At 37.7% G+C, this 25,946-nt stretch overlaps 2 protein-coding genes and 1 long non-coding RNA gene across 4 annotated transcripts in view; 1 reads left to right on the top strand and 2 right to left on the bottom strand.

The window, feature by feature from the left end:
• Positions 1-6,326, bottom strand: part of LOC135075032 (uncharacterized) — a 64,674-nt gene extending 58,348 nt beyond the window's left edge. Inside the window, exon 1 of the long non-coding RNA XR_010257946.1 lies at positions 6,231-6,326. This is a non-coding gene — a long non-coding RNA (uncharacterized LOC135075032). The remainder of the gene's footprint in view (positions 1-6,230) is intronic.
• A 5,311-nt stretch (positions 6,327-11,637) lies between these two features.
• Positions 11,638-22,282, bottom strand: LOC135074682 (eukaryotic translation initiation factor 3 subunit B). Its single transcript, XM_063969048.1, has 10 exons — positions 22,086-22,282; positions 21,562-21,877; positions 20,866-21,052; positions 19,656-19,882; positions 18,535-18,711; positions 17,545-18,124; positions 17,016-17,134; positions 15,155-15,308; positions 12,965-13,073; positions 11,638-11,958 (listed from the first exon to the last, which is right to left on the bottom strand). The coding sequence occupies exons 1-10, from the start codon at positions 22,210-22,212 to the stop codon at positions 11,864-11,866; spliced, it is 2,091 nt and encodes a 696-aa protein (XP_063825118.1). The 5' UTR covers positions 22,213-22,282; the 3' UTR covers positions 11,638-11,863.
• A 3,272-nt stretch (positions 22,283-25,554) lies between these two features.
• LOC135074686 (multiple inositol polyphosphate phosphatase 1-like) overlaps positions 25,555-25,946 on the top strand; it is a 480,690-nt gene continuing 480,298 nt past the window's right edge. For both annotated transcript variants that reach the window (XR_010257875.1, XM_063969052.1), the window contains exon 1: positions 25,555-25,699. The gene's annotated coding sequence lies outside the window, so the exon portion shown is untranslated. The remainder of the gene's footprint in view (positions 25,700-25,946) is intronic.

The following is a 25,946-nucleotide window of genomic DNA, read 5'->3' as shown; positions in this document are numbered from 1 at the left end:
TTTTTATTGTTTTTGTATTTTGTTTCTTTTTTTACAGGTTTTGTATTTTTTTTGACACTGTTTTCTTTTTCTTTTCTGTGCCGTTAGTAACATTCTTATTAAATAAATATTTTGTTACTCTTTGACTCATTTAGTTTAATGAATTTGTCCGTAATCAGGTGTTAACATAAGTATCTAATATGGCCTACCATGCTGAAATAAGGCCTAGGCCTTATTAGATATCTCATTCTTGTTGTCTTTAAAAATTTACAAATAATGCATCTATAGCCAGTAGTACAAATTAAGGTAATTATTAGCTAGTAAGATATATTTAGAAACGATTACTAAGAAAAGCTTAATCTAAAACAGCGTCACTTTACCGAAAACTTAAGATGAAATCGCCGGATTTTTATAAGGGAGCACGAAATCACCCACCACCTTAGAATAACGCGTGCCAATTGGTGCTGGGATCGTGGATCGGGATGCTCTATCACTCTACTGGGTTATAGGGCATATGAGTACATGTCCTTGAAGTATTGTCCCGGTTGGATTTATTTATCTGTGTTTTCTGATGTATAGGCCTTATTAGAACGTAGGCCTTATTTGTATCAAGTACCTTACATAAGGTATTGGCGTAAGGAATAATGTCTTATTTCGTAATATCATAATAGATTCAATATGTAAAGCAAGACCAGTGTTGCGAACATAACTCGTTCTGACCGAGATGAATTTGTATTGTGAAGTTTCATATCTGAAGATACGAACGAGCTGTATTGAAATAATGAAAATTTATCTATTTTATCTAGAATTTTACAACTTGTGCCGTGGTCGTAAAATTATAGAATAGGTAAATGTGTAACAGATACATGGAACCATCTGGCAAGCTTGGGAAGTGTAAGCCAAATCTATAATATGCATCTTGTAAATTGTAGAAAGGCGCGTTGGGGACTAAATATCTGATGATAAGGAGATAAGAATAACTGGCATATAACGCTTCGTGGTATTAAGTGTTCCTTATGCTCCAGAACATTTTATAAGAGTTTATTAATGAATAAAATACATCGGAAGTTAGTATTAGGTCAAAATTTAACAGGATTAAGGTACGATCTACTTCATCGAAGATAAAATACCAAACTACGAGTAAATGTACCCACCCATGTAGAGCAGGAAATATAGAGAAGTGTAATAAAAAACTCTGTTTCAGTCGTTAATGAAGACAAATCTGGGGTCGGCGTGTGGGATAATGAAAAAGTGAGTTTCAGGCGCTACTCCGTCAAGCGGTTTCAATTTGCCCTGAAAATCTTCTATCTCTCACTCCCTTACTCCTCTGTAGGTTACGGCATGAGTGAGAGAGATAAACATTAGTGGAGAACGAAATATTTTTCCAGAATACGTGCTAAAACCCCTGAGGTGCGAAGCTCTCGGAATAGCAGGTGAATTTTTGATGACATCTAACATAACACGAGGTGCGATGTAACGCCTCTTAAATGCGAACCTTTGAACTTAAATAATGTGCAAAATAATATTTGCACACTTAGGTTAATAAAGCATAGATGGAGTCTTCATGCAAGCATTTCATACAAGGCAAAAATCTTATGTCGTTTCGTAAAATATTGCGTTGTAAAAATGTACATTAGAGGCGATTATTCCGAAAGTGCTAATAATAATATGATCGTTATAAAAAAAAGTTATTTATAAGACATTTAATTTTTTTAAATGTACTTATTGCGACGTTTCAAGTGAGAAAGAATGGTCCACTCGAGTTGCCTCATTTTTCTTGCGCGTACTAAGTATCTTTATAGGATTCTAGGATTTATTAATTATGTTTTCACATTAACAAACGATTTTAAATTCAAAACGGCAGCACTAGTTAAACGCTGTGGCATATGGTAATAGGAGATACAAACACAAAAATGTGATTTCTAATGCTGTTGTACCTCGTAATACCCCTATGATGATATTCATGACCTAAATTCAAGCGAGGATTACAAACTTTCACTCGTCACTAATAAAGAGAACATTTGAATTATTTACGTCCTATTACATGTATAATACATATAAAACCGGCTTTAAGTGAATTAATTTAATACAAAATAATAGTTATTACACAAACAATGTACTTAAAATTATACTGAACTAGTTCTAACCGCAATCATGCAATGCGTATATTTTAACTTGTAATACTACTTGAAAGTACCTAATTCTGTCCAAAATAAACAGGTAAATTTATTAAACTTTAGGTAAATTTAGGCTGAGTTGCACCACCTAATTTTGACTGTAACTTTAACGATAACCGGTGTTTTTTTTCATGGAGTTTGACAGATTTTTTACGTTTGTTAAAAAAGTAAGATGGTGTAACTCAGCCTAAGTAATTTTTGAAACAGGATAAAAGGCTAGGTATCTACGTCATTCAGCATCAGCAGATAGTATTTATCACTGACAGATTTTTCATAATCTGCATCTGTGATTACCCCTTACAAACATAATATCTCACACAATCAATTTATCTCTTCGTATCTTGACCACATAAAATCACAGATCTTATCAACAACAACAGACAAACTGACTCTATCATATTACATAATATTTCAAATCGAATGTGTACTTAGTGTCTAATCAGTTATGAGTCTGCAAATCATCATGATTCGGTCTGACGCTTTCCTAGCTTTTTTGATGGCTAGAATAATGATCGGAGAAATTATTTAAAAAATCAGTAAATTGAAATTGATATAAGCCTGAAATGCGTTTTTTTTTTTAATTTACTATTTTTATTTATTTCAGTAAACATCGTTCACGTCGGGCTCCGTATTCGGATCATGTCCGACACAATCTAGAAGCGAACCCCGGTCCCCTGGGTAAGCTGCAACCTGCAATGTAGACTGCTAGAAAACTACTTGGACGTAAAGTAAGTATTTCAATTGAGTAAGTTCTAACATCATTAAGGTTTAATAATTGCTGTTATAAAGAAAAAACACGTGGATAATCTGATAGTGAGCAATCACGACCATTACAACCGAAAAGTAGAGTCTGTAACTTCCTAAGCCCACAAGATGTAAAACATATCGCCTCCAAAAGATACTGCACTACCTAATGGATGCAGGACTCGGAGGCGAACTGTAAGGAAAACTGGCGATCACAATAGGCCGGTACCGGTCGCAATGATACAGGGACTTCAAAGAACCAGAATAGCCGTAACACAAAAAAAACTTCAAGACACATCCTACGCAAGTGTCGTTAAATCCCTTTTACAGCTTGCTGTCAACCGAGAACATAATGAAACCGCACTTTACAGTTTTGATATCTACAGACAATCTAAAGTGGTTCGAGGAAGTTCAGAAACTTGTTAACAAGAGAGGTGATCATCAGCACCCTCGAATGTAACTATCGATAAACTAATTTACGATGTTTGTCGACTGTTCCTTTGAACGTTTTCGTAGAACAGCTCTCATTGTCGTTGGTTTAATTTAAAAGATCCTAAGTGAAAAGGAGGCGTCTTAATTTTTTTCGTCTGGTTGATGTTTGTTGACTGCTTGTTTCAATATTTTGGTTTGGTCTCATTATCACACTAATATTATAAAGGCGAAAGTTTGTGAGTTGTTCTTCCTCACGTCTAAATGGGTGGAGCAATTTCAATAGTATGGAATTAGCTTACACCCTGGATTAACACATAGGCTACGTTTTACTGCGGGAAAATCTGGCAGTTTCATTTCAAAGATCATAAGTAAAAGAAGGTGACTGTTTTTTTAATCTGACTTTAGTAAAAAAAGATAACTAAGGTCCGTACCTACACGAAGAAGCTGAAAACACGATTCAAACTCAAACAAAAGATGCTTTTCTTTTACTTGGTTGAATTTCAAACATTTAAACCTAATCATATGACTAAGATTGGGTCTAGTTTTGAACGTTGTTCTGTAATACGAATAAGAATAAGTTTTAATCCATTTATTGGAATTACAATAGTATGTTATTGACAGTAATATTGACCAAATCTCATTCCTAATCGCTACCGGAAGTACCAGACGTACGAGACAACAATCATTTATTACTGTCACTAAATAATAGCAATGGCTCTATTATCATTGTTTCGTTTGAATGCTTAGATATTTATAGGCTGGTCAATAATACATTCATACAAAGCTGTGTCTTTGGAACGAAGTTTATCCAAGGTGTTTAAGGTGAAATAATTTTTAAAATCGGTTCAGTAGATCCCGAGATTACCCCTTACAATTTAACAAATATACTAACACACAAACTTTACCTGTTTATAAGTAATATTAGTAATATTAGTATAGATAAACATAAGTAGTTATTAGGTATCTGTAGAGCCCCCTAAATGTAAATAAAATATGTAGATCGTCTCTGAAATCTCAATTTTCCGTCTCTACGTCCATTTTCACCGCAAATATATTCACCTGGCTTGAATATCTCCGTATACGCATTTCCATTTTTTTATAGTGTCCGACCGAATGTTCGGTTTCGGTTTCGTTTTCGGTTGAGTTTCGGTAAAAACACGAGTTTCGGTTTAGTTTCGTTTTCGGTGGCAAACTTGCCGAAACTACGACCGAAACCGAATGTGCATTCGGGAGTTTCCGCGCTGTTATCGGTCATGTTCGGCGCGTTGAATGAGGAATGAATCCGATCCCGATCAGAGCCAATGTCGTGATTCGCTCGCTTGTTTGTTTGCTGTTAGTTTTGTTTTGTTGTGGTGGCGAATTTTCGAGTGATTTATTTTGAATTTGGTAAGTTTTATCTCGTTTTATGTCGTTACAACAAGAGCGGGTAGTAAACATAAAAAAAAAATTCAATATGACTGATAAAAGTATAATCAAGTTTAATCTAACCTATACATTTTTTTTGGTTCGCAAATGCTATACGTAAACAAACATTGACTATAGTGCATTTCATGGTGATAATATTATGGATTCAGAGTTTCAAAGTTCATTTTAGTATTTATCACCAAGGTATCCAAGTGGCAAGTACAGTAGATACTAACTTACGTACTACCAATTTTGTATTGAGAAATTATTGAAGTAAAAGACCCGACCATGGGACGGGTTATGTAGATGTCCTGAATATTGCGAGTAATTAAAAAAAATCTAGACTTTTCTTTTTTAATAGGTACATACAACACATAATTTGATACCTTTTAGAGTAAAAAGGCGCTTTCGTTCGTTTCAGCCGAAAGACGTCCACTGCTGGACAAAGGCCTCTCCCAAGGATTTCCACGAAGACCGATCCTGCGCCGCTCGCATCCAGGCACCTCCCGTGACCTTCACCAGATCGTCGGTCCACCTAGTGGAAGAACTTTCCAGCCCCAGCGGCCATCAGCTCTACGAGCTATGTGCCCCGCCCACTGTCACTTTATTTTAGCAATTCGAAAAGGCGCTTTATAAGTTCAATTTTAATGCAATTTAAAGAGAAAACAATAAAGACTGACTGATTATAATAACGTTTTCTTTATTTTTCCCTCAAAATATGAGCCTTGTAAGGAAGTTTCGGTTTCGGTTTCGGTTTCGGCCGAAACAGACACCGTTGCCGAAATTCGTTTTCGGTTTCGGTTTCGGTCGTAAAACTAGTTTCGGTCGGACACTATTTTTTTATGTAGAGAAAATCATTTTAGGGCACTATACATATTTAGAGACGGTGAGATAAATTCAAAATCAAAGCATTTTTCAGTAGAAACTAAATTCTATTCGGTGATTTATGTAGTAAAAACGTGCTCTGACCCTTGTATGGATAATTAATTATTATAAACAATATCGGTAACATAATTGACTATTTTTAAAACTATTTAGTATCCTACCATCAGTTGTTAAGACGCCTAAACGTAGGTAGGTACTTGCCTATTTCAGAGTTTATAGAAAAATACTTTACTCAACTCCCGAAACCAATAACGAACTAGGTACACTATACTTTTAAGCCTAAGTATGTAGCATTAGAATAAGGCTTTTTGATTAACATTGATGTCCTCACTCTACTATACCTACTTAATCAGGTCAATACTGCTATTAGCTTCTAATGAAAATAAATTCCTTCGGTGGACGGCTGCGGCACACTTACTCGTGACGGATAGACACAACCTACTATTTTCTTTTTAATTAAACTTGCCTTCCACTTTATAAAAAACACTGCTGCTCACTAAAGTTCAATAAAAAAAAAGTCATTCAATGACAATATCGATCAAAGAATGCACCCTCAACACCTGAAAAAACTTACTGCCTAAATACGAAACAATAAAAATGTCCACTTACCCTCAGAACGTAAATTCGTTATCCTTCAAAATAAAAAATAAAACAACAAAAACAAAACAAAACTATTTTTTATCTGTCAAAACACTAAAAACTCAAATCCAACCTCTTTTCACGCACGGCACAGAGCGAACCTCAAACTTGGACGTTCGAACGAGTAGGTAATTTAAATTAGTTCGTAATTTGAAAACGCGCGGGAAAGCGTCTTCGGGCGTGCGTTCGAAGACTCGTGGCTGACTGAAGGGCGTCGTGAATGGACGAACGGAGCGTCGCGACGCTGCGGTCATGCGCGCTCGTCGCTTCACTGAATATTTTCAGCTTTTTCGTAATTTTGCGCGAAAACGAAAATGTTTCGTGTTTAAGTGCACGCGCTCTGGGACCTGTTTGAAGAGCAAAACTTTTTCATAAAATTAGTATGGAAATAACTAAAGGCGAGTTACCTATAAAGTAGAGTCTTATCGGGCCTAGTAACTTTAAAACTAATGCTCTCCCGCCTTATCTTCGAGCAGTAACATGAATTTTGTGTCAAATTATTAAAGCAACTCAAATTAAGCCATTTAATTATAAATGATAGGCTGTGAAAACTGCGGTAAATTAACTAAGTAAATTAAGTTTTTGAAAAGTAAACGACTTTAATTAAAGTTCAAAAAGTTTTACTTTACTTTAGGCAAAACAGGTTTATCGTCGTAGTCTTATTTCAAAGACTGGATAGATAAATGAGATTATTACTACGATGCTAATCCTTACCTAGGGTCGATCCTTGTCTTGAGAATTTCAAACTAAAAATGTTTGGCACTTTAGTTCGCATAACAGATGTGTCTTTGTAACAGAACTCATTACGTAGCAATTCGTAGTTGCCTATCGTAGCTACGACAGTGTAAGGCAAGAAACATGGTCAATTTTACGGCGTGCGGCGTAACCTCTCTACTTACGCTACGCTGTGCGCACAGAAAATAATCAATGGTGATCAGCCCTTAAAATAATGATAATCAGATTCAAGTTATTAAAAACATCTAATAAACAAATTAATAATTCATACAGAATCCAGCCAGAGTCCAGTGAACAGGAAAAATCTAGAGTTTCATTATTTTAGTTAGAGCCCCTGAATCAATAATTAATTATGTAAGTTCTAGACTTGGGTCCGAAGTAGGTACTTCTTTTTATTTTCGATTAAAGCCGGTTTCCACTGCTGTGGGAGCGGTGTGGAAGCGCTTGAAAGAAATATCATAATTTCAGCCATAGGACGTCCACTGATGAACATAGGTCTCCCCCAATGACTTCCACATCGCACGGTTGGTAGCGGCCTGCATCCAGCGCCTTCCTGCTACCTTTATCAGGTCGTCGGTCCACCTTGTGGGTGGACGTCCCACGCTGCGTTTTCCGATCCACGGCCTCCATTCCAGAACCTTGCTGCCCAATCGGCCGTCAGTTTTGCGTACTATGTGCCCTGCCCATAATTATGAAAGAAATATGATTGTAGGTAAATATTCTTTATCGCACCGCACCGTGGGGTCATCTCTATCTGTAGGTATTGACCTTTACGTAATGTCGGTTTACAATTTAAAAACGTGGACAACTTAAAAATCGTTAACAAAATTCGTTTACGATGCGAGATCGTGATCGCGAAACAAATAACTTTAAGCGACTATCAAATCTACGAAAGTAAATAAATGACATTCTTGAATTACTTAGGAGTACTTAGGCCTACTCGGGACCTACTTAAATTCAGGCCTTCATTTATGTAGGTAAATATGTGTAGGTATTAAAAAAATCTGGCATTAAAAAGTCAACTCTCGAAATTTTTATATAACTTGAAAATCGCAAATGGTGAGAATAGTCCCCCGCCACGGCAAGCAAAAGGTCGTGGGTTCGATTTCCACCTTAGGCGATTCGATTTTTTTCAAGTTATTTAAAATTTTATCTCTTTAATTTATGCTGTCGACATTGAATAGATTTAGGCATCAATTAAAATAATAAATAATATAAAAATGAATCGCAATATGTGTTGGTAAGCGCATAAATCAACAACGCCTGGACCAATTTTACCAATTCTTTTTTTTTAATGTTCGTTGAAGTCCAAGGATGGTTTTTACGGCGAGAAAAGTTCGAATAATTTCCGAGAAAAATTCAACCCCTAAGTACGAAGTCCCTTACTACGAAGTCGCGGGCGGCCGCTAGTAAATCTATCTATATAAATAAAAATGAATTGCTGTTCGTTAGTCTATTAAAACTCGAGAACGGCTGGGCCGATTGAGCTGATTTTGGTTTTAAAATGTTTGTCGTAGTCCAGGGTAGGTCTAAACGGTGAGAAAATAAAGAAAAATTGCGATGGCTTATTTATTGCCTATAAGGCGGAACAGAGTTCGCTGGGTATAAATAAGTTTACAAGGCGACTACGAAACGAAAACGATCGTTATACCTACGTTGCCTACAACTACAAGGACTGATTAGAGAAAGTGAATCATCAATAATCACTATCAATGAACATCGGTGAAGATGCTATACGAGTACCTACATATAATCTTGAGTCGGGGTGTCGTAACACAGGTAGATAAGTATGTACCTAGGCACAAAACGACTCTACAAAGAATGTTCCTGTGGATAAGGCCCGCAAAGGAAATACAGGATTATCCTCGCCACTTTGAAAGATTACGCACTAGATTATCCATATCGGAGAAAGTTTGTAAGCAGGAAAACCGCCCACGATATACGACAACGTTGGTAGGATGGGAAAATGGGTCCTACACTATAAGGGCCCTTACACACATCGCGTTTTTTTCAGTCGCTGTCGAAGCATGTTTCTCGGGCCGCGCTTTTGGCGGCAATGGAGCTGCAAATGAAACGCGTTTTGATGGTTTACCATCGCTTTTCGAATCGCGCAATATTGAGATAAAGAGATCATACATTCTCTTCACAATTCCACATACAGTCGCGCGTTTACTTAGGCAAAAAGACCAGGGACCAGTCTAAAGCGGCTTGGTTGCGATAACATCGATCGAGTACGGCGCCTGAAAATTACGTGGTGTGTGCATGGGGGGGGGCACGAGGGAATTATTTTCGCCGACATTTTCTGCTCATATTCGGATCGGATTCAGTGGTCATAGTTCGGGTCTAAAATGCATCGGTTAATCTCCCTTTATTATCTTTCATCTCCCTTTTTTTTGTCCCAGGAAAATGGGCTCGAACCCACTAAAACCTGGGGTGTTCCCTCTGTCGCATAGTGATCGTCGGCGCATTGGGTACTAGACGACCAAGATGCCTTCCGCGGACGTCCCGCCCTACACAGCGGGGCCCACCATGCCCCTCCTTAAGAGCGTTTACGCCGTTTGGCGCAAAAACAGTACTTTTTCAACTCGTTACAATCATTAACCAGTAATACTACAAATATGTTATAGGCATAAATAGTTAGGCAATTTCGTCGTCTAAATAGTTAATTGAGAAAATATTGCGATTAGTTTAGTATTTAAGAATTCTATCAAGATAAGTCCACACAGGTTTTGTAAATTTACACTTTAGCGTCAGTTTACAAGCTGAAATTTTTATAAAAATACTGTGAAAACGATTTAACAAAAATTTATATCCTATAGCATAGATCCTTGGGCAAATAGTTATCTGAGAAATTTTTTAGATTTAAGCATTTTACAATAAGAAATCACAAATTAAAAGAACGTGAAATACCCAAAAGTCAAAGTGATTTTCAACCGACTTCAAAAAAGGAGGAGGTTCTCAATTCGACCCGTATGTTTTTTTTTTTTTTTTTCTATGTTTGTTACGCGATAACTCCGCCAATTATGAACCGATTTGAACAAATCTTTTTTCGGCGTATAGGTAATACCTCAAGGATGGTCCCATTTAAATTTAATAATAAAAAAAACAACCCCCAAGGGTGGAAAATCGGGGATGAACTTTTTTATACGCAATATCTCCGCCGATTATAAACCAATTTGAACGATTATTTTTTTGTTGAATAGGTATTATCAAAAGGGTGGTTTCATGCGAATTTGAAGAAAATATTTCACCCCCAAGGGTGGGAAATTGGGGATGAACTTTTTTATACGCAATATCTCCGCCGATTATGAACCAATTTATTTTGTAGAGAATATTATTTTACACTAGACATGAAGAATATGGTCTCAATGTACTGCCTACCTTCAGTGGTAACATCAAGGTAATAATTAGTTAACTAAAAAGCAAGAAATAAGTAAAATTTTATAAAAAAAAATAAAACCGACTCCAAAAAACCTACACTAAAAAGTAGAAAAATAATTACTAATTACCTACTTATTTATTAGGACGAATTATTAATATTTCCAATATGTCGGTGCCAAGATTATGAAAATGTAAAGTTTGCCTGCACCGACTCTAAAAGTATCAATCATGGTATACCTACATAAATATTAATAATTCGTCCTAATAAATAAGTAGGTAATTAGTAATTATTTTTCTACTTTTTAGTGTAGGTTTTTTGGAGTCGGTTTTATTTTTTTTTATAAAATTTTACTTATTTCACCAATATTCTTCCTTTATTCAACATAAAAATAGCTTAATATAATAAAACAACATCTTCTTTAAAATATTTACTTTGAAACGATATTTAATTCATTGTTATTGTTTTGCTATAAACATTTGAAAACTATTAAAAAACGCCGCGCGCGAATCATTTCCAATGATGCCCCTTGAAACGCCGCGCTTCGCGTAAACGCTCTTAACGTGGGGCCGATGGGATTAGCCGGGACCACGGGGCCAATCCCATCAGACGGCGGTGGTGACCTGTGCAATGCAGGAGGGCGCCACCGCACATCCAACCTGCTGGCCACATCTCTCATCCCACTTTTCCTCATCTTAAATATTATTTTTTGTACTAATCAGAAAACACTAACTTCGCAGTTGAAATATGCATGCTTCTTGTACTAATTTGGGCTTATTCCACTATTCCCTGTTTACAATCGCCGTCAAGTTCACTATAATACTATTAAGTTAAAAATAAAATCCTAATATAACGGGGATTAATGAACTTTTTAGTTCATTATTCCCCATTATAAGCTCCAATTGGCGTTACAGGGATTAGTGAACTTTTTGTTCAAAAGTGTTGACGGGGATTGTCAACGGGGAATAGTGGAATAAGCCCTAATTTGTAATGGTATAAACGTGTTTATTAAATTATTATTTTTAAATAAAATGTCTTCTGCAGTAACCTACTAATTTTAGACAAGAGACCAGCAAACCCAAAAATTTGTTAAAAAAGCTGCCTCATGCATTCCAAGCAAACGCAACCATGTTACTGCATATTATTTACACAGGTTCATTCAAATCCCCAGTTTAATATTCATAAGTTTATTTCATACCATCATCAATAACAATAAAAAAATACGAATAAATAAATATCAAAAACAGGTATTAAAAGCCATAATACGTTTGAAACATATCAATTTAATATGATTTCTATAAACATTACCTATTGTATAATTTATAAATGGGAGTCTTAGTGACATAATGGTGCTTATAAAATGTTTTGTGACGGGATGAAGGTAAAAAAAAAACTTTGTTGTAATCGGTCTGTTTATTAAAATGGTGGCTCCGGTATAAGCGATGTCAGGCCGGGCGCGCCGACCTGGGACGTTGGTGCGGAATGGCGACTACTCGATGACAGTTTGTTCCTCTTTCACGAAAAATTCTACAACCTCCTCCACTGTATTCACTTGGTCGGTGTCGAGACCGTCCGTATCCACATCTAGAAAAGATAATTGAAATATTAGTTTTTTATGTATAATGCAAATTAGATTGGAGTCGCCAAGCATTCGACAGCTGTTGTGGGTTTGGGCTTTGGGTTGGCACTAACAACCGGTTTTTTCTTAAAGTCCCGTAAAATCACATTGCCACGTGGCTTAAAGCCCATACGCGCCTGCATTTCAATGTGAATGTATTTTATTAGCAGTCCTACAGAGGCCATTGGGGCTGGAACTAATTAATCCTTCAATGATGGGTTTTTGGTGACGGACCAAGCTATAAATCCTAGCTACACAGCAGTGGGAAGGCGATTCCATAGCTCCCAGAAAGTACTGAGATGATTTTTTACAATAATAACGGATTTATTGTAAAAAATCATCTCAGTACTTTACCCCTTGTGGTAAGCTAAATATGCTTTCGTTTTATGCGTTTCGTCGGTCAGCGTTGCCAGACGTCCCGATTTTGGCGGGACGTCCCGATTTTTAAATCAAATTTAAATGTCCCGCGCGGGACAGGCTCGGTCCCGCTTTTCGGAGAGAACTCGACCGTACGTGGCTACCACGTGGTACTAAATCTGATTTAAAATATTATTTTTTTTTGTTAAAATACATTTTGTATGGCTACTTTTGCTATCTATTGTCACGTAAACGTAATTTTAAGTCAAATAAAAAGATAAATATTTGAAAACCTTTGATTATAATACGTTTTTTTACTATGTCCCGCTTCTGACGGAAGAATCCCGCTATTTTCACTCAAAAAGTACCAAAGTCCCGACTTGGCAAAAAAAAAACTGGCAACGCTGGAGTGGGTCCACCACAATAGATGAGCGGCACCGCGGCGGCGGGAATCGAACCCTCGTTCCTCGGATCACGAATCGGCCAGTTCGGCTATCGTCGCTTCATAACCGTATGTAAGATAGACTTTTCAAGATCTTAAGAAATGATCTGAGAAATGTTCGCGAAGTGATCCTTATGCAACTATGTAAGGTATTGAGGTACAGGTATACTCACAGTTCCTGAGCTCGAGACGGCGCGGCTTCTGCTCGGCCCACTCCAGCGCCTTCGCCTCGCGGTACTCCACGTGCTTCTTCATCTGCTCCGTGCGCTTCGCCACTAGTTCCTGCGGGATGATACGGGATTAATGAGAGTCCTGACGTGAGCGCGGTATGGGGAATGGATAGGATTAACAAGCGTTCTGTTCATGACACTAATTTAACAGAGGCAAATGGAGCAATTCGCCTGCACTACCCACGCTGGCCAAACAACTTGGTAGGCTGACTTTACAGCCACAGTTGTCAAGCATCAGGGGGTGACAACTCAGACGCGCTGATTAGTACCTACTGACGCAAGTGGCAGGGCCATTGGCGTATCTGATATGTAATGATATCATATATGTAGCTCATATTTAGTACACTAACATCTGTCGTCTTCGAAAAATCCTGAGGGTCCACCAGACCATTCTGATGGTCCCCCGCTATATGTATACCCAATTTATGGATTTATGGGGGGGGAGTCGCCCCGGGTATCAACCCATGCTACGCCGCCACTGAAGACATACCATGCTAGCCTTGCTGCTGCGCATGCGGTCCTTGGACTCGAACTGCGAGTAGTACTTCTTGAGGTTCTTCTTGACCTTGCCGCCAGTGTGAATATATCTGCACTCTTCTATCTTACAACAAGTCTAACTAGCTAAAGCCCGGTCTGTGAGCACGTAGAATTTTGTCCAATGACCCCTAACTACCCATCCTTATCGCTCGCGCGTAATAATATTGCTGTCGCGACTGTGCGACTGGCACCCGCAGTGAGTGTGCGAGCGCTATAGCAACATAATTACGCGCGAGCGATAAGGATGGGTAGCTAGGGGTCATTGGACAAAATTCTACGTGCTCACGGACCAGACTATAGAAAGAGACAGCGTACCTTGCTAGCTTTGCTGCTGCGCATGCGGTCCTTGGACTCGAACTGAGAGTAGTAATTCTTGATCTCCTTGAATATATCTGCACCCTTCTAACTTACAACAAACCTAACGAGCCAGAAAGAGACAGCGTACCTTGCTAGCCTTGCTGCTGCGCATGCGGTCCTTGGACTCGAACTGCGAGTAGTACTTCTTGATCTCCTTGAATATATCTGCACCCTTCTAACTTATAACAAACCTAACGAGCCAGAAAGAGACAGCGTACCTTGCTAGCCTTGCTGCTGCGCATGCGGTCCTTGGACTCGAACTGCGAGTAGTACTTCTTGATCTACTTGTAGCCAGTGTGAATATATCTGCACCCTTCTAGCTTACAACAAGCCTAACGAGCCAGAAAGAGACAGCGTACCTTGCTAGCCTTGCTGCTGCGCATGCGGTCCTTGGACTCGAACTGCGAGTAGTACTTCTTGAGGTTCTTCTTGACTTTACCTCCAGTGTGAATATATCTGCACCTTTCTATCTTACAACAAGCCTAACGAGCCAGAAAGAGACAGCATACCTTGCTAGCCTTGCTGCTGCGCATGCGGTCCTTGGACTCGAACTGCGAGTAGTACTTCTTAAGGTTCTTGATCTCCTTGGCGCCAGTGTGAATATATCTGCACTCTTCTAGCTTACAACAAGCCTAACGAGCCAGAAAGAGACAGCGTACCTTGCTAGCCTTGCTGCTGCGCATGCGGTCCTTGGACTCGAACTGCGAGTAGTACTTCTTGAGGTTCTTCTTGACCTTGGCGCCAGTGTGAATATATCTGCACCCTTCTATCTTACAACAAGCCTAACGAGCTAGAAAGAGACAGCATACCTTGCTAGCCTTGCTGCTGCGCATGCGGTCCTTGGACTCGAACTGCGAGTAGTACTTCTTGAGGTTCTTCTTGACTTTACCTCCAGTGTGAATATATCTGCACCCTTCTAGCTTACAACAAACCTAACGAGCCAGAAAGAGACAGCGTACCTTGCTAGCCTTGCTGCTGCGCATGCGGTCCTTGGACTCGAACTGCGAGTAGTACTTCTTGAGGTTCTTCTTGACTTTACCTCCAGTGTGAATATATCTGCACCCTTCTAGCTTACAACAAACCTAACGAGCCAGAAAGAGACAGCGTACCTTGCTAGCCTTGCTGCTGCGCATGCGGTCCTTGGACTCGAACTGCGAGTAGTACTTCTTGAGGTTCTTGAATATATCTGCACCCTTCTAACTTAGAACAAGCCTAACGAGCCAGAAAGAGACAACATACCTTGCTAGCCTTGCTGCTGCGCATGCGGTCCTTGGACTCGAACTGCGAGTAGTACTTCTTGAGGTTTTTCTTGATCTCCTTTTGCTGCTTCTCGGAGAGCAGCGTGGGAGGGCGCGGCCGCCAGTGGAACTGGGCGAAGCCCTCTTTCATTACCCTGGGAATTGGAATTTGAACCTTATGTCAACTAGTTAAGCAATATAAGACTGAAAACTCAAATTAACATGTAAAACCTCAGCGTATATTAACACTGGCTGAGGACTTGTGATGATAAATTAAGACCAAAAGAAATGAGACATAATATCATAATACGAGTAAGAGTAGGCGCACACCGTTGATTTTTAGTTGGCCGATAGTTGTGCCCGATTTTAAATTGTATGAAAAATCGGCCAAATCGAATCGGCGTAGTGTGCGCACTCTAGGGTTTCTGCTCGAGCTTTCTCGAACTCGAGAAAACTCGACAAATTTGGCTTCATTCGAGACGAGAAAAAAATTACCGGAGCTCGAGAATTCTCGAGTTTCGATTTTGAAGCTTTAATATTCTTGAAAGCCTATTTTCTTAGACAAAAGTAAGTTTTTTAATTATTTAATAGGTTAACGTTGCTTTTAGACTGGCCTAGTCTTTCCTTTTTTTAACTGATTTGATTTGCAAGTAATGATCTCAATCGAAACTAAGTAATAAAGCTAATTTATTATTTATTTATTATGTAACTATGTACTTATTATTATTCTGTGGTTTAACACTGAATGATTTAGACTGAAAAATTTGTTAACTGTCTGTTAGGTTAGGTACTTGTGCCTCCTCGTAAAGTTCAAGTGTTTAAGTTAAAAATTTATTTGTGTTTTTTTTTTGTTTATAAAAAAAATATTTTTCGTAATTTTGCTATTTGGACTTGTGCTCTTTAGAAAACAAGTGATTCAATTGTAGCTCCACATTTTTATTGTTATTTATCCTTAAAGTACACGCGACTTTATGACATTTGTTCCTTTAGTTAATAACTAAGTTATGATTAGTTAATATTAATTATGATAGAAGATTTTATTTTTTGTTTCTTTCCTTACCGAAATAAGTGGTACTAAATTCTAATATTGTTTGTTGTGCAATAAAAGTAGATAATTATATTAGATTTAAAAAACCTGTGTTTTTTATTAAATTTCAACCGATTTCAACAGTTTTAATTAAAAGACTCGAGACCCGAGAAAACTCGAGACTTTGGCCTCGAGAATTCCCGAAACTCGAGACTTTGGCCTCGAGAATTCCCGAAACTCGAGAAAAAAAATAGGTCGAGAAATCAGAAACCCTAGCACACTCCCATACATGCCCATACTGATCAACTGCCCGACTAAACTATCGGCCGACGAAAAATCAACGGTCTGAGCCTACTCTTAGACACTGATGATTATTTTATAATGATAGACTTTCATACATCTCCATACTGATTAACAGCCCGACTCAACTATCGGGCAACTAAAAGTCGGTGGTCTGCGCCTAAGCTAAGACTTTGTATACGTACACGACAAGTATTTGTATGTGTTATAGTGTATTTCAATCAGATTCCTTCTTTACTTTACAAACAAAATAAATGATCATTCAACTATTAATGAGGAAAAAAATTAGCAGTTGACTTACGCCCGTATTCACAAACATTACTATTAGGTCGTGCGCGTGGACGCACAGGGTGACCCACGAACCAATCACAGAGCTCTATTCAACGCTATGCGTTCGATTTGCTGCTTCACTTAAGCAAGCATTGTTTGTGAATACGAGTGTCATAGTGTTATCGTACCATTTGCTTGCCATATGAACAAATTATCATGCCTTTAAGACTGGCTACTGGTATAATAATAAATTCAAGGGACTGACCTCCTAATGATCTTGCCCTGGAACGACCAGATGTAGTAGCCGCAGTCCATCTTGCACTTGAGCGACGACACGCCCGTCACCACGTAGCGCCCCGTCGGGTCCCACTCGATGCCAGACATCTACACAAACAACGTATACATATAGCAGGCCTAGACAAGTCGCAGTTCCGTCCCAGACTTTGGGAGGACACCGTCAGGTTTTAGTGTGTAGGCCCTGCCCATCTGGCACATAACCCACTGGTTCCCAATGGTATGCAATTTCTGACGAGAAAAAAACAAAAAAGCTCAAACAAGTGGCACTTTTTGATCCCTCCAAAATTAAATCGCTACACAGAGCGAAGTAACTCCATAGAAAGCAATGCTAGAGTGACCTTTCGAAATCACAACATTTACAACTGTTGCGAAATTAAAGAAATTCCTGCGCATTTCTAAAGCTTCTATTCGCGACTTCACAGTATTTTTTTTCTTCAGTACGTTTTTATTGCTTGATGCAAAAAATTGAAATTTTCCAACATTTAATCTATACGCACCTGATAATGATTCGCAACATTCATGATTGTGAAATCGTTAGTGTCCAAGAACTCCAAAGCACCACCGGTCAAGCCAAGATGTGCCAGCACGATGAACTGTCCAGACGGAGACCAGAACAAATGGTTGAATGGTTTCCTCTCGAACTTCTTCAACAGTGTAGGCGCCTGCCCAGTATTGACTTGGTAGAAACTTATACAAATATTCGCTGGATCACCGTGAATGATCGAGAACTTAGACCCGACTGGCTCCCAAGCGAACGCCTGAATCGGTTCCTTAATTTCTACTGAATCCACCGGAATCTCCTTCTCTCTCATGTGGAATATTTCGAAGTTATAATACATTCCGGAGTATTTAATGTCATTTTTGTCCTTTTTCACTTTGGAGTATCGGTCGACTTTCACACAGAGGTAGTCTCCGCTCTTCTGCCAGTGTATTTTACAGTCGGCGACGGAGAACAAGTTCTTTGAGCGTATTTCTGTGCGGTTGGGCAATTCGAGAAGCGTTACTCGGGCTGGGACATCCTTGTCTTCCGCTACCCAGTACGCTAAGATGTTATCCGTGGGAGACCAGCTGAAATCCCTGTAAAAGACAGAAGTAATTTGTTTTAAATTTCAGCATTAGGACATAGCTTTACAAAAAATCTGTGAAAATAACCTACACATAACAATTTGTGTGTAAATTAGCATCTTTTGTGTCAATGACTCAAATTCTTCGTAAACTAAGTTCAAGGTCAAACAAACACTCATGATAATAATATTTGTCAGGCCTTTATGAACAGTAATTGGTTACTAGATGATACGGATTACTTCATGTTTTTTCCAACAAACATTATTTCAAGTAGCTATAACATTGGCATACTCTTCATTGAACTATCCTTTATTTCTTCCTTCTTTTTATTTGATCCATTTAACTTTTGATTTTTTACTGCTGATTACTGTTATGGTAAAAATTATGTTTCTACTAAGCATATTATACAGACTGATATTTACCTAATTCCAGGTATTTTGATGGACTTCTTGTCAAGCAGCCCGAACCCTGGCGTCTCGTAGACCGACAGCATGTCCTGGCCGAGTCGCGCGAAGAACCGGTCGTCCTTGCTCCAGCGGAATATCGGCCACGTGACGTACTCGTCAGGCGGAGGGAAGCTACGTTTTTCTTGGCCGGTCCTGTTGATAATAAATATGGCATTAATAATAATAAATAAATAAAAAGCTTTTATTTCCACAAGTTTACAAATTACAATTTATAAATTAAGTTAGAAGCATCTGTCCGTTCACTCTTGTCACTCCATTTCTTCCTGTCCTGGGCTAGGTCGAGCCAATTTGATTAAATACTAGCTTTCCACCCGCGGCTTCGAGCGCGTGGACTACATTATCTACATATTTTACGGAATCCTATTTTTTTCCAAAATAAAATTTAGCCTATGTTACTCGTGGATAATGTAGCTTTCGAATGGTGAAAGAATTTTTTAAAACGGTCCAGTAGTTTTTGAGCCTATTCATTACAACCAAACAAACAAAGTTTTCCTCTTTATAATATTAGTGTAAATGGCATTAAAGAGAAATAATTATCCGCTTAGAACTCCTCATCAAACTCATTCAAGTCCTGGTTGAAATAGGTAAGTTTACTAGTAAGAAGCTTGATAACATTAGGATTGCTTAATTTGGGACTAGAAGCACAGTGTAAAATGTCCAAGGATATAATTAATTATTATTAAATGACAGTGACATCAACTCACACTGTAGGTACTAATATGAATGAAACTCAAGGCTTGATGAACCCCATTATTGTTATAATAATGTCATTAACTGACTGTTTTTGCACACAATACACTAATTCATAGTCAAAAGTAGGCTTGAAAGAAGCTATTAAGTTGTTCTAGCTCATTATGTAAAACCCCCATGATAATAACGCGAAAAGCACGCACATATACGTCATCCACCATAGGTGTAAAAATATAAAATGCCTACTTTTCTTAAATTTTAGTTACTGTAACTGTAGATTGTAGCCAATAAAAGTGAGATTCCCAATGTGCTATTCTGAATGTTTCTTTAATGTCAAAGTAGCAAGATGACTGAACAAATACTGAATATGGCAACATAATACATACCTAATATCCCAAATAATTAATTTCTTATCGTCCCCTCGATCGCCACTAGGCGAGAAGGTGACGATGTAGTTTTCACACGGTGAGAATGAGATGAATCTCGCTTCAGGGTGGAAGAACTTCTGGAATTGGGAGAACTTCGGGCCGGCCCATAGCGCCACGCCTCGCCAATGGAACGTGGCTAAGTAGGTGCCTAGTGGAGACCATACTGCGTAGGTTTCTGTCCAGTTCTGTAATAGAAAATTTTTATTTTATTTTTATTTTGTTTTATTCAGAAAACAAACAGCTTACAAATACATAAATTGCATAGATACAGTGTGCTTTACTTGTACAGTGTAGTTTACTTTGATTATTGTTGATATCAAATGAAAACTTTTACTTATGTATGTAGGCTCCTAAAGGGCCATGGTTGAGAAGAAGCAGCACAAGAAACTCAGTTACTATTTGTAGCCTCTCTTCAAAAACAAAACTGTCCTAAAAATTCATAATTTTTGGGCAGCTATCTAAAATGTTTTCCATCTTCTAGTATGCAACAAACTATTAAAGTAACTTGCAAGGCTGTTCCACTAAACAGGATAATAATATTGTTATTTTATACAGCTTTAACAGTTACACATAAAATATTCACTTTTAAGGATAAAGTTAAGAAACAGTGCTGATGAGCTTATCTTTACTACATTATTTGCATTTTTTTAACCAAATACTTCAACTGTTATCCTTTGCCAATGAATATGGAATCACATACTAAAGTCGTACTAGTTTACTTTCACAAGATTCATTGATATGCATCCTTTCACCAAGCAATTTTAACTCAGTAGATAAATAGAAGATACTAATTACATTTCCAAACAATGTAATTTATTTGCAAATAAAAATGTTGTTTATTTCTGTACAAAATTGCTTTTCAATACAACACTATCTCAATTTGAATGTTTTGGATTAATGAGGTCATTTGTAGAATAACTGACTCTGCAACTTACAAATAATTGTTATAGAGGACATAAGACTACAGTAAACAGATATTCACTCAGTAGGTGAATGACAATTCTTTCACTAGGTAATTAATTTTTAAATTTGAATGTCCTTAACCTTGAAGCAAGATTCATTTACTCCGCTCAATGCATGAAATAAAATAAAATTTGGAACAAAATAAACCTGTAAATACCATAGACCAAATTGAAAATGATACAAATAATAAAACTTGGAAACTTACCGGCCTTTCTTGCAACGAAATAGGTTCTGGCAGAGCGTTCTGCCAAACCTGCAGCGCAACCCCTGTCCCAATGCCAACCAGGAACTGGTCATACGCATCGGGATCCATAAGGTACCATTGTAGATCCGACTGGACCTTGAACGGTTGGGGCTGTGGTGGCTCCCATTCTTTGGGAATTTCTGAGTACCTTGAAGTAAGTAATAAGAAGAGAATGATTATACAGTCAGTGAAACATGGCAGGTAAAAGTAAAGTATAAATAACTGTAATTCACTGTAGTTTTATGAGCTGTCTAGTTCAGCGGTTCCCGAAAGGTGGTCCGCGGAACCCTGGGGTTCCGTGGAAAGGCCGCAAGGGTTCCGTAAAAAATATTATCCCACGTTTCGTGACTGCCGTTGTTCGCATGCACCGACACACAACATTGAACATTGAAACATTGTTTACGCACAAGGGAGGGGCAGGGCGTGCGGGCGGAGTAGTACGGGGGTTCCGCTAGGAAAAATATAATCAATTAGGGTTCCTTGGCAAAAAAAATTGGGAAACCCTGGTCTAGTTGCCTATAGTGTTTCAAATTAATTACTGAGAAATATCATACAAGCAATAATTGTTTTAATCAGAAAATGGCTAGGAATATCGAAACTACTGATTGATAAGATATTTAGCATTGTGGTATCCAAATTCATGAGTAAATTACTTACTTTTTGAAGTCCGTGAACAAATTCACTAAAAATGTATGCTGCTTATCTAATTTACAATTATTTGTAGCCTTCACAGCCTCCGCAGTGTTCTGGGAATTGCTATACTCCAAGAAAATGTAGCCTGTGGTAAGCCCAGTCTCCGTGGTAGGGTAATATTCGTTAACGATCTTGCCAAATTTGCTAAAGATCTTGTTTATGACACTTTGCAGCTTTTCCAGCCGCTCGGGCCCGACCTGCGGGCACCCATCCACCACGATCACATTCTCGTAACCATCAGATTCCTTAGGTTTCTGCTCTAAAAGGTCGGCCAACAATTCTGCAACGTCAAAGTTAGGTTATGTTTTATAACCCAAAAGAACCACTCACAAATCGAAACCAAAAATAATAATTCACTTCACAATTACTTATTTAACAGCACTTCATCACAAGAAACTGTTAAAAATAGCCACAACGTGAATGGGAAGCCAGAAAATGCGTGGATGACGCATATGGCCGGCCCAACCTCCAGCGCAGAAATTGCCTACCTTCGTCAGTAATGTCGTCGACAAAACCTTCCGGATCGTCAAAGTCTGGCTCCTCATCATAATTCTGCTCTTCATTATCACTCTGGGGTGCTTGATTCACTTTCTCATCACCTTTTTTCCGAGCCATTTTGACGTTAAAACGTGTGTTACCGGAAGACACGCCATTAGTGGACTAAAACCATAGAGTGACAAGCACTCTTGCCTTTTTTTCCACTTTCACTTTGACGCTTGATGCGTTTTATTTCTTTCAATTTGATACATTCTGTAGCAATAAAAATAATATTTAATTATTAAATAAATTATACTAGTTAAAGCCTTCAAACATTTTTTATCTAGTAATTACATTAACTAAGATATTTTTGTAGATAGTACAAAATCACGTTGAATAAAACATAAAACCATAAACAATTGATTGTTAACAAATAAGCGCGAAATCGTGTTTACTTTTGAAACTTCCACAAGGTAGGGAGGAGGTAGACTTTTTAACCAAAGAATACCTATGGTACTTACCATACTTACCACGTTTTTACTTTTAAGTTTTCATATTCATTTATTCACTTCGCAATGTTACAGAAGTTCCAACAATAAAGGGTAGTACAAGATTTCAAAACATTAATGAAAACTTTAGAATTTTGTTGTGTGCAGTCGATATCTTTCCATTAAATTTTATTGATCAACAAACAAACTACCTACTCTCATAGTTTAGACTACCTAAGTATTTTGCGATACTCATCATCAATTTATTTTCCAATATTCCTGTGAAACGAATCGTTCAAAACTCTTCATATTTAATTTGTAACTGAATTGGTACCTATTTGTGAAGGCGCTGATTCTCAAACCAAGGAATGATATTATTGTACCTACACGGAACAGTAAATTCAGTAACCAAATCAATGGCAGTGTATGGTGTAAATAAATATTTTACCTATCAAAATGTCCAATCTCTGAACCTTGAAGAAAACGAATTGAAATATAAAGTAGAATGGATGGAACTTTATGCTTAGTTATCATAAAGGTAGATATTTTATTACTTTTTCTCCCTTTAACGATTACATCTTAGCTACTTGTAAGGTATTTTAATGTATAGTTAGGTTTGTTTCTACTACATATCTTATTAGTTAAGTTACAGAACAATAATAAGTATTACGTAGTTAAGTCTACATTTATTTAACTAATTACTTATCGCATCGTAGGTACTAATCTCTACATAAACTGCTTACAAGAAACAAACTACAAAAAATGTGAATAAGTCTCTACCGATCCACGAATGACACCCATACACGTGACGGGTCAGTGCACACGAAAATTGAGGTCGACCGACACTGCATGTGTTGCATGCCTATTCGTAGCGTGGCTCAGTAAAAGTCGACAGACCACTCTTATCTTGCAGATAATATCTATATTATAGCTTGTAATATACTGCTTTTACTACTGGGGGATTATAATTGAGATTACAGTTTGCTACTGAAACGTATACGTAGATATTTGTAGTTGAAATAAGAGCGATTTTCCAACAAAATTGTTTTACCTTAACACGTAACGAGTCCTACATCGTGAAGGTATGCTAGATTTACGAAACACAAACACTACTTTTATGCAAATAATTAGCGCATTGCAAACAAACACCTTGTTAGATCATCTTTGCAAATAAAACTTGGCAGAGAATGGAAATGAGAGAAATCTGGTCAAGTGGCACCACAAATCGTATTAACCTGTAAACCAGTTATAGGATTATGTAATCTGATAAACACACACCCACTTAGAATACTTAAAGGCAAGCAAGTCCCGAATGAATGTAACGATTTTCATAATGAAATAATGTCTTGCTGATTTATATTTATGTACTTACTAAATAACATCTAGGCAACAATTTCCTGTAAATTACTTATTATTCTTAGAAAACATTAGTATGGGTCCCATATTATACCAGCCTAAGTTTTGTTAAAGAAACCAGTCTGCTGTTTACGAATCAGTAGATGTAGTAAGAAGTAGATACCCATCAATAATGAACTTGCTAAATTATACAAGTACAACCTTATGAGTCACGAAGTTTTGTAACCGCTATTGTCAAGGCTATTGTTTCGAAGTAATGACTTAATGCACAAAGATGCTGTACGAAGCTGCCATGTTCCATGGCGTCCTAATTTCTAAGCCCGAGCTTTAGATTACAAAGGGCCACGTGGTCTCTGCTCGTAGTACCTTATCAACGATGTTCTGGTTGTCCACAGAGAGCTATCTACACTCCTAGTTAACGATAGCTGTGTACTGTGGGGTACTGCTTTTTGCAGCTTAAAGGCGTTACAAACCCGATTCAGTCTCAATACAGTTGCATAATTATCATTATCACTGCTAATTTAAGTAATTAATATAGATGCAATTTTTCAGGGATTTTTATCAGGACGGGTATAACCTACCTACAAACAAATTTTTAAAGGAGCTCGTCTCTCGATTAATCTCGAGATCTTAAAAACAAATGCTATAAGTACTCCTCTGAACACCTACTATATCTATTAGGTATAAATACTCAAAGTGTAAAAAATCACATTTTTACTACCATAAATCTTTACTTGCAGTGAACGGCCAGTTTAAACTACTTTTCGTCACAGTGTTTTGACCGACGCGAGTTTACAGCATTTTGATAAGCTTAGAAAAATATTAAACTTTTACTTAGTTACTTAAATGGTTTAGTAAAGAATGTAAAAAAATACATACTTTGCATACGAATGTGATCATGATGTCATCCAGTCATCTTAAGAATACATTATTAATATTAATTATCTATGTTATGTCGGTCGTAATTTCCTTCACAAATACTTGATAACAATAGATGTTGGTATGTAAAAACTTAGTAAGTAGTTACTTTATACATTTTATGTATTAAACCTATGTTTCTAATAATAAATTAATGTTATTTTATGGTTAAGTGGTATGTAGACTTTAACATTAACGTCATTTTATATGACTTATTCTGCAATAAATAAATAAGCAGCTGAACAAACACAACGACGGAGAAAATGCATAAGTAAGTAATAAAAAAAAATTAAACCACATTTCAGTGTGATTCATATAATAGTAACTTAGTGAGCAATGTGCATTATTCGTCGTTGTTAATCAAGAAAATTTGAATCAAAGCTTTCTAACTTTGATGTAAATAAAACTCTACTAAACACTCTACTCTACCAAAAACTTTGGCTAACCAACCATAGATGGTAGCCAGCCAGCCCAGCATATTCTCAAAATATATTTTCGGTGTGATTTATTAGATGTCTAAATTAGATAGTTGTAGTATCTTGACGAACTGGTTGGTCATCCGCCACACCGTCTACCTGTTACTTGAATGCAGCGTCATAGTACCGTAACACTATTAGCATTCATTCACCACTGGTTCCCGAGCGTTTTTAGGTTACTTTAGCGATGCCTTGGCGTTTGTGAGTATCGAGTACCTACGCGGTGACAACACCATTACACCACAGCAGAGCCGCAAAGGCCCGGAGTCCGCGAACCTCAGTCAGTGCCTCCGACAACACGCGCGAGTGACGCCGTATTTCCCGCGCATTCCAACTACAACCATAGACTAAACGGATATAGTCTATCCCGAATCTTCCCGCGTAAAGGTAATTTTCGGCCAGTATTTTGAGTTTTTGTGTCCAAAGTTTGCAGTTACAAAAAAGTGTGTGAAAAAAGTTCTGCAACGCTTTTGTTATTGTTTGCAAGTTACCTGGCCGGCTTATTCGCTTTGGCCTAATAATGGTTTTATTGAATCACAATCTACAGTGCATGTTGTTCGTAAAAGTGCATAGTGAAGCGTATTAATGTATTGTAATTACATTTCACAATACACATTATTTGCAGTTTATATTT

This window comes from Ostrinia nubilalis, chromosome 9, assembly GCF_963855985.1.
Source record: "Ostrinia nubilalis chromosome 9, ilOstNubi1.1, whole genome shotgun sequence".
NCBI lineage: Eukaryota > Metazoa > Arthropoda > Insecta > Lepidoptera > Crambidae > Ostrinia > Ostrinia nubilalis.
The sequence above is the reverse complement of the archived record's forward strand: the minus strand, read 5'-3'. Positions and strand labels throughout refer to the sequence as shown.

Coding starts and splice junctions, on each gene's coding strand:
- LOC135074682 (XM_063969048.1), bottom strand. CDS start 22,212: ATGGCTCGGAAAAAAGGTGATGAGAAAGTGAATCAAGCACCCCAGAGT. Junction 21,878..22,085: donor CGACGACATTACTGACGAAG/GTAGGCAATTTC, acceptor TTGACGTTGCAG/AATTGTTGGCCGACCTTTTA. Junction 11,959..12,964: donor CCGTCTCGAGCTCAGGAACT/GTGAGTATACCT, acceptor TATCTTTTCTAG/ATGTGGATACGGACGGTCTC.